This window comes from Staurois parvus, unplaced genomic scaffold, assembly GCF_062004578.1.
Source record: "Staurois parvus isolate SC_StPar_1 unplaced genomic scaffold, SC_StPar_1.0 ptg000012l, whole genome shotgun sequence".
Taxonomy (NCBI): Eukaryota; Metazoa; Chordata; class Amphibia; order Anura; family Ranidae; genus Staurois; species Staurois parvus.
The window spans coordinates 11,428,349-11,444,117 of NW_028317808.1; the positions used below are offsets into that span (position 1 = coordinate 11,428,349).

Sequence of the window (15,769 nt, forward strand, 5' to 3'; positions counted from 1 at the left end):
GTGATACATGGAGTTAGTTTCTGCTGGTTCTCTCTCTACCAGACTAAGCTCAGCTGTACAGGGACTAAAAGCAGCTAAAATAACTCAAATTCAGGTCATTGTCCTGCATCTAAAAGTATACATTTAATACTATCTTAGGGTTGGTTCACACTAATGCAAACCCATTGTTGTGTGACTTGCAGTGTGACTATGTCGTGCGACTTGCTTGCAAATTTCATGTGACATTAGAATTTATGGGGCTCTAAGTTGCATCAAAGTAGTGCAGGAAACTTTTTTGAAGATGCTGCGACTTGAGTCGCATAGATTGGAACGGGTGCCATTGAAATAAATGGATTTTGACTTGTTGTGTGACTTTATGTGTATACAGAACTGCATTAATTTAAGTATTTTACATCTGTTGAGATTTTTTTAACGATCTTGTCTCTAAATATCACCAAAACCGTACTCTCCACTCCTCGCAAGACCTCCTGCTCTCTAGCTCCCTTTCTCTTCCTCCCATGCTCGTCTCCAGGACTTTTCCAGAGATTCCCCCATCCTCTGGAACTCTCTACCCCAATTTATCAGACTATCGCCTACTCTGCTCAATTTTAGGCAATCTCTGAAGCCTATCCTGCCCTCAGCTAATACTGAAATCTTCTACTCTTCCAACCAGTAGATCCCCCACAGTTACTACCTTTTGTACCACCAGCCCCTCCCTCCTAGATTTTAAGCTCCAAGGAGCAGGGCCCTCCTTTCCCTCTTGTATTGAACTGTATTGTTGCTGTTTTGTCTCCCGTTATATTGTAAAGCGCTGAGCAAACTGTTGACACTGTATAAATCCTGGATAATAATAATAATAAAATGACCTAGCTGACAAAGTGCATAAGGTGACAATGCTGCTTAAAGCGATTATGTAGCTAAAATACAGTATCCCTTCTGCTGAACTCTGCACTACTAATGAGAAATTGCCCACTGAATATTCTTCATAAACTGGCTTATCTTGAAGTGTCAAATATTTGGTGCCTCCCAGTGCTCTGTGGGTCCTGCCATTGACCCAGACGTCACTATAGGATACAGTAGTGATCCAGAGGATCAAAGCAATGATTGATCACAGTGCAGAACCAGGAACCAATATTGCTGGAAATGTTGGTTTCTAATGTGTCTTCAACAAGCAAATTCCTGTCACCATAGCAGAGGTCAGCAGTGTGGATAACAAGAGTTATCACAAGGTAAACTATATTTTAGGTATTAATTTTAGCAATAGTGTTGAATCATATGCAGGAATCTTGTTGTGTGTACAAATAACTGTACAAATCAATTCTAAGATCATAGGCTAAACAAAGCCTTCTGGCAATTATTTTCTCTTTATTTTTTCTCTAAAACCTTAGTAGGTGGTATAAGCTCTAGCTTTATTGTCCAATAAATGTTCCTTTTAAGATATTTAAAAGGAACAGGACTTTTCTAAACCACACTGATATAAACTATATTGCCAAAAGTATTGGGACATCCCTTCAAATCATTGGATTCAGGTGTTCCAATCACCTCCATGGCCACAGGTGTATAAAATCAAGTACCTAGGCATGCAGACTGCTTCTCTGAACATTTGTGAAAGAATGGGTCGCTCTCAGGAGCTCAATGAATTCAATTGTGGTACCGTGTTAGGTTGCCACCTGTGCAATAAGTCCATCCATAAAATTTCCCTGCTAGTAAATATTCCAACTGTTAGTGATATTATAACAAAGTGGAAGCAACTGGGAACAACAGCAAATCAGCCATGAAAAGTGGTAGGCCACGTAAAATGACAGAGCAGGGTCAGCGCATGCTAAAGCGCACAGTGCGCAGAAGTCACCAACCGTCTGCAGAGTCAATAGCTAAAGACCTCCAAACTTAATGTGGCCCTCAGATTAGCACAACAACAGTGTGTAGAGAGCTTCATGGAATGGGTTTCCATGGCCTAGCAGCTGCATCCAAACCTTACATCACAAAGTGCAATGCAAAGCGTTGGATGCAGTGGCATAATGCACACCGCCACTGGACTCTAGAGCAGTGGAGACTTGTTCTCTGGAGTGACAAATCAAGTTTCTCTGTCTAGCAATCTGATGGATGTGTCTGGGTTTGGCGGTTGCCAGGAGAACGGTACTTGCCTGACTGCATTGTGCCAAGTGTAAAGTTTAGTGGAGGGGGGATTATGGTGTGGGTTTGTTTTTCAGGGGTTGGGCTGGGCCCCTTAGTTCCAGTGAAGGGAACTCTTAAGGCATCAGCATACCAAAACATTTTGGACAATTTCATGCTCCCAACTTTGTGGGAACAGTTTGGGGACGGACCCTTCCTGTTCCAACATGACTGCGCACAAGTGCACAAAGCAAGGTCCATAAAGACATGGATGAGCGAGTTTTGGGTGGAGGAACTTGATTGGCCTGCACAGAGTCCTGACCCCAACCCCATAGAACACCTTTGGGATGAATTTGAGCGGAGATTGTGAGCAAGGCCTTCTCGTCTGACATCAGTACCTGACCTCACAAATGCACTTCAGGAAGAATGGTCAAACATTCCCATAGACACACTCCTAAACCTTGTGGACAGCCTTCCCAGAACAGCTGAAGCTATTATAGCTGCAAAGGGTGGACCAACTCAACAGACTAAGACTGGTTAAAGACAGACTAAAGTTCATGTGCGTGTAAAGGTTGGAGTCCTAATACATTTGGCAATATAGTGTATTTGCTGTTTGTGAATGTCATATGTCATGTGTCGTATGTCAACATATACAGCATCTCTATTCAAATTTCTATGTGATATACATTTATTATGATGAGTATATACTATTTTTGTACTTGTTAGCCCTGAAGAAGAAGAGTTGTGTAACCCCTGAAGTGTGTCAATTTCAAATAATTTAAAAATGTTTCAACCATGTCTGATTATCTTACTGATTCGTTCGTCTTTGATGGAGAAAACCCAAATCAGTGTATTTAGTCTGTAGGAAAGTTATAGAGTCCACAAACTATGGTATATGTCTGAAAATTGATCAATCCTGATGTACTGACAGCCTCATTTCTTGAAGCCAGGACATGGCAGCCAGCCATGGCTAGTTTTTTGTAATTTTTTGTCACAAATGTTTGGAAATGTAAGAATGTAAGTCACATTTTTTTTTTTACATACTGTCACCGGTGAAGTACAGTGTCATCATATAACAGCTAATCACATGGTACAGATGGGCTGTTATTGGTCTGTCTGTACCATTTGATCACTGTGACCAATCACAAAGATCAACACAATGGTACACTATGAATACTATGAATTAACACCATCCATTGTGTACAATTGTCATGTGATCTGCTGTGACTGGTCACAGCATCCACATGGTACTGGTAGCAGCCCGGGATACTGATCTGTTATCAGTCCACTGGACACAGCAGGTGACAGATCATGCCACAGTGCAGCCCGTGGGGCACACATGAGTGGTGCAATCCTAGGAGGACTTCATATGATGTCCACCCAGGATGGGAGAGCTCCTGCCCAGCCATCATATTACAATAGGCTGGGCAAATAGGGTTAAAGTAAGCCTTACTCCAGATTCTTATTATTCTAGACCCCAATCTCCACTGCTTGCACTGTTGTCCACCCCCTTATATTACATTTAGCCAAGGATAAAAGCTAATAGTGATAGATGTATTTATGTCTATTAGCTATTACACTTCTCCAGCTCATGTGCTGTACCTGTGAGTTGTTCCTCATATAACTCCTGTTGAAGGGCACACTATGTCAAGTAACACAATTGAAGACTGGTTATGAATGTATATGGACCCTACCAGGGGCGGAATGACAACTCATGGGGCCCCCGGGCAATAGGGGATCATGGGGCCCCTGTGTCCTTGCCCAAACTCAAAAAAGCCTATGAAAAAGGTACCAGGGGCATCTCATGGGGCAAAAATAGAGCAGAAACAGGCCACCTAGAATGACACAAATGACTGGTGTCATAATCATATCTCCGACTCACTTAGTATGTAAGTGTGGATCCATAAACCCAGAAAATGCCTACTGAACAATATGGTAGTGTGACAAGAGAACCCCTACCTGAAAAAAGAAGGTTACTAAGAGATCCACGCGGAGTAATATGGATTCAAAAATTACAGGCAATACTTTATTTGATCACATAGATCATAAGGAGGTTAAACATGAGCACGGTGAACATGTCAAGCAAATAAAATCATTTTAAAAGCACTTAGCGTCTTCATATCAGGGTCATTTAGGCAAGTAGAGTACCATATAAGGCAATATAGGGTAATGGTGAGGTTTTGATCCTAGGTTTCCATGAATTTCCAGCTTGTATTAGAGTGAACCATAAATTCAGCAGATATGTTCCCAATATAAGTCAGGATGTGTAGAGTAGCCTCTATCTATGTGATCAAATAAAGTATTGCCTGTAATTTTTGAATCCATATTACTCCGCGTGGATCTCTTAGTAACCTTCTTTTTTCAGGTAGGGGTGCTCTTGTCACACTACCATATTGTTCAGTATGCATCTCATGGGGCCCCCTACTGACCCTGGGCCCTCGGGCAGTGCCCGAGTTTCCAAATGGTCAGTCTGCCCCTGGGCCCTACAATCCTGGTTCATTTTAAAACAAATCCCATTCTTTGCTACACAATTTTATGTACGAGTAGCAGATTCACAATCAATTTCAGTACAAAATGAAAGGGGGAAATACAAATTTGACAGGTGTGAGTGGAAGGGGAGGTACAGGTAAGTGTAAATCTGTTCTGACAATTGTGACAATTCTCAAATATGGATTTTCCCTCACTTTGGTAACATTTCCCTCTACTTCCTGTTGTGTCTCCACATATAAAAAAAAAATATGTAGCTCTGCTTAAAGATTGATTTAACCATGTTTCAGTCTCCAATCATTTTTTCTACTCTCTAGCTGCCCTTTCATGCACTCTTAGACTATGCAATAAATAAGTTGAGGACTGTAACCATATGGAGTGACAGGTGACCTGTTTTTATTAAAATCTATAAAGGGACATTCTCTGTGGAAGGATAAATAAGTAAAATCTGTGCAATCAATTTAAAGGAATCCCTTGGTAGCTTTGAATTCACCTTCAGATTATATACTATGTGGGACTTCACTGAAAGCAAAATTGGCACTAAAAAGGCAGAAGCTATGTAACTTTTATTAAATTTATATCCTAATGTATTGAAGGGCTGTAATGCTTTCCTTAATAAGTCCCACAAAAAGAAATTACACTTCCTACCCCATCCAGAATTATGTAGCTGGCTGCCTAGTCACTCTGCATCAAAGAATTAATGAGGATTTTGATGGTTTCCGCCCCCTTTGAACATGAGTTTGTATGACATATTGAGAAAGTCAAAGTATTTGGAAACTGTTGCAATTAATGGAAAACATAACCTTCTGGTCAAACACAATGAATTCTTTAAGCAAGCAGTGTTAGACCTGGCAGCTGTATAGAACAGTTCCCTTAACTTCCTCGGTGCTGGAATTCCTTATGCATGCATTATAAATCACAGTTTGCTGCTCTGCACAAGATCAAGGATACCCATATTTTGCCCCAGCAGGCGCCTCATGCCCAACATTCATCTACAGAACACGCGATTGGACAAGACAGTTGTCATGGAGGCAGTTTTTCATTTATAAAAACATCTTTGCAAAATGGTACTGTCGTCGGCATTATAAATATACATTTCAAAGACCCAGATTTTCAACTTCAAAGACAGGTTATTGCTTACTTACATAAGTTACCATAAGTTACCCTTTCATCACAAGTTTTATTTAAAAAAAAGGGGACTAAAGGAGAGAACACTGGCTGGCATGCATGGTTTCAGTAACATTTTCAGAATAACTGTGCTCCAAAATGATCTGCTAATCAGGGTACCGTGTAGATTAAAGTACTTTATGAACCTAAAAGAACACACCTTTATTCAAAATACATAGTGGTTGTAATGTTTTCAAACCATTTCAAAATTTAACAAAACTATACTGCTAATGATTAATAATAAGACTACAGAATTTGTTGCACTTTTAGGTAATTGCACTTTTAAGTAAAAAAAAAAAAAAGAAAAAGAAAAAAAGGAATTGTAACAAAGCAAAGCAACCATTACATTCTTTTTGAATCCTCCAGTTTAAACTCTTCCCAGTGCTAAATGACTCTGATCTCTCTGTACATAAGTATAATAGTAGCGTTTATGATAATTAACAGAATATTTTAAAATATATAAAAATATTTAATAAACAAATTATTTAATCAAAGTGTGTGAATATCGATTTTGATTGTCCAGTCATGTGAAAAGCAAACACCTATTTCACATGAATATATAATTGAAAAAAATATTGACCTAATTTTGGAGGGTACAGGTCCAACTTTTTGTGCATTAAGGTGTGCTGTCAGCTCATGATAATGCATAATCTAAATGGGGCCTGAATCTTAAAGAGTAAAGTAAAGTCTAATAGAGGTTTTCCTGTGCATTGCATTTTTTCAGTCTCAGACTGTTCTATTGATTGCAATCTCTCTGTTTTTTCTTTCACTTAAACTCAAGTGGCCTGAAATATACCAATTTTCATCAAAATCCCTGTATGTGGCATTAAACTATACTACCTGGCTCCATTCGGGCCACTATGATGAATTTTGCCTCACCCCTACCCCATGTGTTAGGTGCATGCCCACGTACCACAAAACCACCTTGTTAAAGCCTAACCTTTTTTTTAAGTTTAACTAAAATTTGTCCATCCATACATTTTAAAGCAACTTTAATAAACGTTAGGTTTTTTTGTACTTGCACAATTCACAAAAGTCTAACACATGGGGTAGAGTTGAGGTGAAATGCATCAGAGGTGGCCAGGATGGAGTCAGGTTGAAGCTGCTGTTATTCTCCGACACATAGCTGCTTTTCTAGGAGTATGGTGGTTTCCTCCCTCATGTGTGTGTATTGAGCCAGGATGGACTTCTATACTGGCACCTTATCTAAGCGTGAGTTGCCGGAAGGTATGGGATGACGGCTTGGAGTGGCACCCAAAGCTTTCCATTTACTGCATGTATGTTATATTATCCATTTTCTGTAGTTTGCATTTAAAAGCTTCATCACAAAGATTATTGCATTGGTTTTTGATCTTAAATATAATGCTAGCTTCTATATGAACTTACAGTGAGTTTCTATGAGGTGTCTATTAAGAATAGCAGATGTTTGGGACAAATTGAAATAACAATCCATGTATACAATCTATTTGATATGAATCTACTACAATGACCAGGTAAAAAAAATGCATTCAAAGTGCATCTTTTTTTCTTTTCTTAAAGCAGAATTCCAGTCTGATTAAAAAAAATCCAAGTATGCAAAGCAGGCTCTGCAGTAATTCATAGTCTAACTATTGTGATTTGAAAATGACCATAAATACACTTTTTTTTTAAGAAAGTAAGTGGTTGCATGACTGCTTCCGTTCTCTTCTGCTATAGCTTTAAAGGGTCAGTGGCCCTAGTATGTGTATGTTGAATGTGAGTTAGGGACCTTAGATTGTACGCTCCTTGAGGGTTAAGCACTGATTTTAATGTCCTATATATATATATATATATATTGACAGCACTATACATGTACCTGTAATAAATAAAGCAAGAGCTAAAATTTAAAGCACTATGGCTAATTAAAGCTTCAGTGCCTTCTATTTACCTAATTTTAAAATTGTTGTAAAGGCTCAAGGTATTCTATGCATAAAAGTAAAAAACCTTCTCTTTGCAGCAGCTCTCCCAGCCCCCCTAAAACTTACCTGAGCCCCATCGCGATCCAACAATAAGCACTGGAGTCTCAGCTATTATTGGTCGAGACAGCAGCAGGAGCCATCGGCTCCCACTGCTGTCAATCACAGCCAGTGAGCCAATGAGAAGAGAGAGGGGGCAGGGCCAAGCCGCTGCTCCGTGTGTGAATGGACGCACAGAGCAGCGGCTGGGGAGTGTGCATGCTCGGGTGTCCCCATAGCAAGATGCTTGTTGTGGGGGCACCAGACAGGAGGGAGGGACCGAGAAGAGGAGGATCCAGGCTGCTCTGTGCTAAACCACTGCACACAGCAGGTTAGTATAGGCATGTTTGTTTTTGTTTTTTTAATTTAAGCCTTTAGAATCACTTTAAATTTTGTAAGCACATACATGTTAATGTTTACTGCCCCTTGCTGCTTTGTGTATGGGAATCAGATAGCAAGTCAAATGCAGCTCAAAAAAGCAGAACTTTAGGTAATTGCTACTGACTGAGGTGTGTGTAACGTGTTCATAATGCATTTATCATATATTCACTTTTATTTAATGTATGTTATGGTTTCAAACTCTGATACATGACAAAAGCTGTAATGTGAACATTTCTTCATATCACCTATTTCCAAATGAACTAACTGGGATTCATTTACAAAAGAAATAGAGAGTTCAATGAATGTTGACTTAGCTTAGTGAATGAGGTTAAGATGTACTGACTTCAGTCATCCAATTAAATGCTAGCAAAAAAAAAAAATAGGATTTTTTACCTACCTTAAAATCCTATTCTTTGAGTCCATTGAGTGACACAGCTTGATGATAATAAGCAACCTAGGCTTTTACTGTCCCCTACAGAAGAAATGGACACTACACACATAGAAAACTATACTAAAGGCCAGCCACCTTAAGGCTATAACTCCCCCCACACATCACACCTGCTCAGCTGTAGCAAGCAGCCCAAAAAAGAGAATGGTAGGAAATGAGGTGAGGAAGCTGGTTCACCGGTGAGCACAAAAATCCTTTTATCTCTATTGTCCATAGAAGGACAAATGAAAATGAAAACTAATGGTAGACCAAAACTAACATCTGCTGAGGCAGATACATCGACCTTATAAAATTTAGAAAACATACATGACAGCCCTACAGATATTACACACAGAAGCGTGATGGCAAACGGCCAAGAAGATCTCACTGCCCCAGTGGAGCGGGCTTTAATGGAAAAAAAGAGGCACTTTATTTAACAATTCTTAGGCCTGCACAACACCCTGTTGAATGAAAAAGAGATAGAGGATCTGAAAAAAATATTTCTGGAACCTTCTAGGATAACAAACAGGGAATCCATTTACTCATAAGAAGCAGTGGCTGAGAGATAAACCCTGATGGTCATCAACACATCAGGCAATGGTGAAAGCTCCCTAAGGTGAACAGGTGCTGGACATTAATTTTAATTAATTTTCCACATTCTGTGGTATGTCTTGTAGGAAACAGTTTACATGTTTTAGCATGGTCAGGATAATGGAATCTGAAATGACTCTGTCTCAGCATCCAGGTTGTCAAAGCCAGCAACTGAAAAGCAGGGTGGAAGATCAGTCCTTGAGATAAAAGGCCTGGCTGATCTTATAGAGGAAGATAAGAATTAGATCTGCGTAACACACTCTCCAAGGCCAATCCAAAGCTATGAGAATGACTGAAATGCCTAAATAGATGAGGTAAAAGATGCAGCAAAAAAGAGGTGTAAATCAGGGCATACTAATTCCACAAAGCCAAAAGCATTGGATAGTTTCTTGTTGAGCCAAAAAGCTAGCAGATCCACATCCATCAGCCCTCAATGTCTTGGAATTCCTGCTGATGAGGGACCATTACCCAAATACAGATATTGTCTTCTGAGAAAATTGGCCTGCCCATTCTCCATTGCAGGAATGTGCATCATGGAGAACATGAAACCCAGGAAAGTATAGACTCTACTTCTATCACTGCTGCTATTCTCCTAGTGCCCCCATTATGACTGATGTAAGCCACAGCATTGGCTTGATGACTGAATGATCCGAAGGGGGCTCTAGTGAAGTGACAACAGACAAACTGCTCACACTTCTAGTATGTTGATTGGAATCCTCCAATGTAAGCAAAGAAAAAAGTCTGGCCTCCAACTATATAAGGGACATAGGCCACCATGACCAAGAGTTATCTTGGTTAAAGGATGCAATCTAATCATCCTGTTCAGAGAAAGACTGGATTTGTCTGACACCATGAGAATGTTCTTTTGCAGAGTTCTGTAGTTCAATAAAGCAAATGGGACTCTTTTAACGGTAAATAGATTGATCCTATTACTCTGATAAAACTCTGCAGTGAAGACATCAGCCATCAGGATTGAGGTTGCCAAACTTGATTCTGCAGTTTACTCAATTTCTCCTGGGGCAGGAAGACCTTGGTCTGAAAGACATTCTGGAAAAGGCCCATGACCTCCAACTTCTAGAAGTGCAGGATCCATCTCGATTCCCCCAAAGTCTGCTTCATGAAAAACACATTGACTGAGAAAATGTTGCTCACAGCCATAATGATAACAGTAGTAAATACCATGTACTAACAGTTTCCATGGAGGTTACATTTAGCAAAGTTCCATGCAGAGATCTTGCTTTTCAGAGTTAACTCATAAAACTTGCCTCTCACAGTCACCTGCAATGTGAATATGTGTTCTGGCTTTCTAACACACATTCCTAAGAGCATATTCCCTTCACCAACCAGCTTGTAAACTTAAAGTATAACTAAAGGCAGAACTCTTTTTTAATTTTAGATAGAGTGGAGAGGGATTAGAGCATCTGTCAAGTTTTTGTTACTGTCTGTGTCCCTGTTAGGTAGATTCTATTTGTCATGTTACCTTTATCATCAAAAGTGAAAGTAAGAGAAAAAAAATGATGGCTTGTCCCCAAAATGGTAATAAGAGGGAAATTCTCAATAGGGACACTAGTTCTGCTGACCCTGGTGAGAAATAGGTATTCCCTCACTATGTAGGGATTTCTTCTCACTTCTTGTATTGCCTATGGGGAAGGAAGTGAAGACAAATCTCACCAATGGGACAAAAATGGCAAACAAAACCTGACAGGGGATATAACCAGGGGCGGACTGACAACTCATGGGGCCCCTGGGCAGTAGGGGATAATGGGGCCCCTGTGTCCTCGCCCAAACCAAAAAAAGCCTATGAAAAAGCCAATAAAAGGTACCAGGGGCATCTCCTGGGGCCCCCTACTGACCCCGGGCCCTCAGGCAGTGCCCGAGTGCTCGAATGGTCAGTCGGCCCCTGGATATAACCCTCTCTTACTATATCTGAGATGAAAAAAAATTGCCTTTAGTTCTACTTTAAACATAACCCAGCCTTATAAGGAAGAAAAAAAGGAGGGGGTTTCCCATGTGGCCAATTTGCAAAATTACATAAAATAATAATGCAAGCCCAGTAGTAAAAAGAAAATGTTAGCTCCTTCATAAAATTACATAAAGCCTGCAAGTCACTTCAGATACAGGGACAGAAAAGGTGCCACAGCTCTGTTCCCCATAACTCACAAGGAATTCCCAGATATTGGCTTGATCTGAAAGCAGTCTTGTGCTAACTGGAACACAGATGGATGGCCACTGTCAACTGCAGGACAATCACAGATAGAACACCAGTTTAATTAATGAACTTGGAACACAAAATTTCAAGTATGCGGCCTGAATACACCAGTATCTGTTCATAACAGAAAATCTTCCAATTAAAGCAAAAAATATAGCGGAAAGGAAAAAGACATTGATTCTCCGAGAGGACACCAAGCAGAACCTAGTACCTAGTACCATATGCCTAGTGTTCTTTTCTCCTGTAGGTGGTAGTATAGCTCTAAGTTGCTTAATTATCATCAAACTGTGTCACTTAATGAACGATAGAGAAATGCTGTTTCTTTTATTTTCTGTGCACATGATTGTTTACTTAAAGGATGAGTTCACGTTTTGTAACCTGTATCCAGAGTGTAACAAGTAACATGGTACAAATGGATCGGCCAATGCCACCCCCCCTCCTCCGAACCACATTGTGACAGCTAGCAGGGGATCTTCTTCCCCCCACTAGCTGTCACCTACCCAGTCACGTCACTCATTCACAGTATTCTGTGAATGAGAAAACTACAAGTCCCAGCAGCCTTTGCGGCTATCAGCTTGTAGTTCTCAATGAACTACCAATGCACTGTAGAGCACTATGGTAGTTCATTGAGTCTTCCTGTCAGTAAGTATCTGCTTGCCCATATGATGTATGGGTGCACAGATACACTGACAGGTCTGCAGGAGACCTGCATGGCACCAGCGTTCCGCTGATCCCTCCACCATTGAATTAAGAACTCATTTGTTTTGCTTTCTCCCAGGTATGGTCAGAGGGTAATCCTGAATAACAAAGTTAACAATAAGAATAACAATGGCCAACAGTGAAAGTATATGTAAACCTTTCATTTATTTTTCAGTATATTCAGAAAAAGCAAATCATACTCAAGCCAACCTGTATAAATCTGTTGCAAAATTGCTTACCTGGAGATTCTGCCAGTAAGAGTATTTTCCTGTACGTGCTGACAATGCTAAGGCGCTGCCTCACATTTAGCAGCAGCACTTTCAGCCTGCACACGTGGGCTCTTTTGGGCTGCCCATTAGGTCTATCAAATAGACAGTCCAGTGGCCAATTGAAGGAGTGCATATGGCAGGATGACAATGCTGCTTCTAATTGTGCGACAGTAGGTTAGCAAACCTTCAATCTGGCCCGCATTTGCAGGGACTGTCCCTCTTTTGTAACCAAATTCCTTTGTCCCTTTTTTCTTCTCAGTTTTTCCTAATTTTGAACAGATATGTAGGCCTCTTTAATAATGCAATCCTTAATTACCAAAAGTGTTACACTACATTAAACCTTTCACAGACCTTTTTATTATTACAATATTGCTTTAAACAGCCAGTATAAAGAAAACATAGCGATGAAGCAAGCACTTTTGGGTTTAGTCAATCAATTTTTTCCTAGTAGTTCTTTGGGGCTACATAACTGGGGATGTGGCAAGGAGTGAGTCATTTGCCTACATACTTTGTGTTGAAGGGTGTCCCTTATTCCCATGTCAGAAAGTTGGGAGGTAATATTGTCAGTCTACAACAGAAACTTTGCATCAGATGTACACAATTTATTTGCTTGAGAAAACTGAATACAATAAGGTATGATGCCAAACACAGAGCATAGAAATAGAAAAATAGAAGTAGAAACTGAAAAAATAGAATCAGAGTATATGTACCTACACTAAGATATCACATAAAAATACTCAGGTTTTAACAGACAAGCCCCATAGGATGGAATTTTATAAATTGGCACACTTACATTTTTTCCAGATCTTCCTTTCTGCTCTGACTGCCATGGCCCAGGCCAGTACGAAGATGTAATGTCATCTGTCATTTTATTTGGTGGCCATTTTAATTCCCAGGAAGAAGTGGCAGCTGGTAAACTGTGAGTATCAACTGTACTAGGTGGATCACCGCTGCTGCTGGTATTGCGGCTTATCGTTGGGGTGCATTCCCCATTGCAATCCTGTGGACAGAAAAGGGAAATTATTGAATGACTCCTAAAGGAATGGAATGTAATTAAAGTCCCAACAGCAAAGTCTTTCTTTGGCTAAGAAAAAAAACACTGAAAAATGATTAACTATGTTCAATAAAAATGAAAAAGTTTGTTTTCCTTTTGGGCACCTATACGTAGTGCTCTTAAAAGAGTTAATAGAACTTGTAAAATTTTTGCAGTCATTTTTGCTCTTTGTTTTTTATAGTGGGTCATTTTTGATATTTGGTATGCTCTCCCGCATGAACAATAGAAAGAGAATGACAAGATAAAAAAGAATAAGAAAAAAGAATGTATTATACATAAAAAGACAAACAATGCTTGACAAGTTATGGTTTACAATAAGGTATTTCTGAAGATGTGATAACAAAAAATAGACCATACAAAGACATTTACACTAATACAATCTACTGATGTTACAGTAACTTTATATGGGTATATGGGCCTTAGCTCGAAATCTTACCCAGCTGATGTATGCCCTTATACAACCATATCCCCCTAATGCGAATGCTTAGGCTACAGACATACCTATGGCTGATTTGGTCTCAGGGGATGCCTGTAAAGATACCTCTTAGTATACTCGTATATCCTTTCAATGAACTGAAGATATCTGCATTTTAGTGTTCCAGACACAGTTAGACCATTTTGTTAAGCATTTCATTTGGAAGATTGAACAATGATAATTAATATTTATTGGCACATTTGAAGTGCAATAACCACAATCCCACACTAAAACCTACTTTTTTAGTTTATTTGTTTGTTTTATTGTTTTTGTCAAAGGCCATTTTCATTAACGGTACACTCCACCCAAAAAATTGAATTTTTTCTACATACTTACCTGTAAAATCCATTTCTTGGTGTACATCACGGGACACAGAGCAGGCTATTCATGTGGGTTATAGGCCACCTATAGGTCCTCCTCTAAATATCCCTCTTATATAGGAAGTACTTCAGTTTTTGCAGCAAGCAATGAAAATTCCAGAAAGAGGGAAGAGACCTCTGTGTCCCCTGAAGTACTCCAAGGAATGGATTGTACAGGTAAGTATGTAGAAAAAACACAATTTTCTTTATCGTACATCACGGGACACAGAGCGGCCTATTCATGACTATGCTGGATGACCCAAAGTAATAAGAAATTTGAGGGAAGGGTGGCTCTGAGGAAGAGGATGAGACCTTGAAACGCGTTAGCCTGTTGGTAGTCCAGGGTTCCATTTTTTGGACTTATATGCTATGTGGACTGAACACCGCTGTTTAGTGTGATGTGCCTTTGACCTGTTTGCCTATTGTGAGTATGATACATACCTTTTATCCTTCCAATACATTTTTTACGATAACTAGGCTAGTGCACCCTCTGTTTGTTTTTCTTTTTCTTTGTATCCAGTGACATTGGACTATCCCAGTCCAATGAGGGCATAAAGGAGTGCATTTTCCAGGATATCTGTGATGGTACCATAACCCTAGCCTAGTCCATCCCCAAGCGCAGGAGTGCAGAGTTTGCTGTGTTTTCGTAAGAGACGTGGCAGTGGAGGAAAAGCATAAATCAGTGAAAACTGGTTCCAGGGAATCATTAAGGCATCTACCCCTGCAGCGCAAGGGTCCCTTACCCTGGACACAAAAAGATCAACCTTGTTGTTGAACCTGGATGCCAATAGATCTACATCCAGTCAACCCCATCGCTGGCAGATTTCCTTGGAAACACCAGGATGCAATTCCCCTGGAATCAACTGCCGGCAACTTAGATAATCCGCCTGCCAATTTTCCACACCAGGAATGAACACTGCTGACAAACTTGGAAGATATCTCTCTGCCCAGGTCAGAATGTAGTTCACCTCTTTCTAAGCACCTTGACTCTTGGTACCGCCTTGGTGATTGATGTATTCGACTGTTGTGGCATTGTCAGACTGAATCCTTACAGGCCAACCCTGAAGCCTGGATGTCAAATACCTCAGACCGAGCCTCACTGCTTGAAGTTCCAGGACATTGATGGGAAAAACCCTTTGCCGTGGAAGTCATGTTCCCTGAACTGTAGCCTCCTCCAAAATGGTGCCCCCAAGTTGAAAGGATGGAATTGCTGGTTACCAACTTCCACACCACTGATTGAAAGGATCTTTCCTTGTCCAAATTGTGAGTTATCAGCTGCAAATAAAGGCTCTACTGCACCTCTGGAGACAGAGATGTGCAGTAATCCAGGGCCGGAATCTTTTTGTTCTAAACAGACAGAATGTACCTTTGCAGCTGTTTGGAGTGGAATTGAGCATAGGGAATAGCCTCGAACGAGGACACTATCTCCCCCAGCAACCTCATACAGCTGCGAATTGAAGGATACCTCTTGGCCTTCCAACTGCAAACCTCGTTCATCAGGGCACAATGTTTCCCTGGAGGCAGAAATACCTTTGCCTGAACCGTGTTTAGGACCATCATCAAATATTCCAGGCTCTACACTGGTTC

The 15,769-nt window shown here is 40.3% G+C and overlaps 1 protein-coding gene across 2 annotated transcripts in view; it reads right to left on the reverse strand.

The window, feature by feature from the left end:
• BNC2 (basonuclin zinc finger protein 2) overlaps nt 1-15,769 on the reverse strand; it is an 823,285-nt gene that overhangs the window by 643,072 nt on the left and 164,444 nt on the right. For both annotated transcript variants that reach the window (XM_089674765.1, XM_089674767.1), the window contains exon 3: nt 13,088-13,294. In XM_089674765.1, coding sequence (XP_089530891.1) covers nt 13,088-13,294 — 207 coding nt within the window. The remainder of the gene's footprint in view (nt 1-13,087; nt 13,295-15,769) is intronic.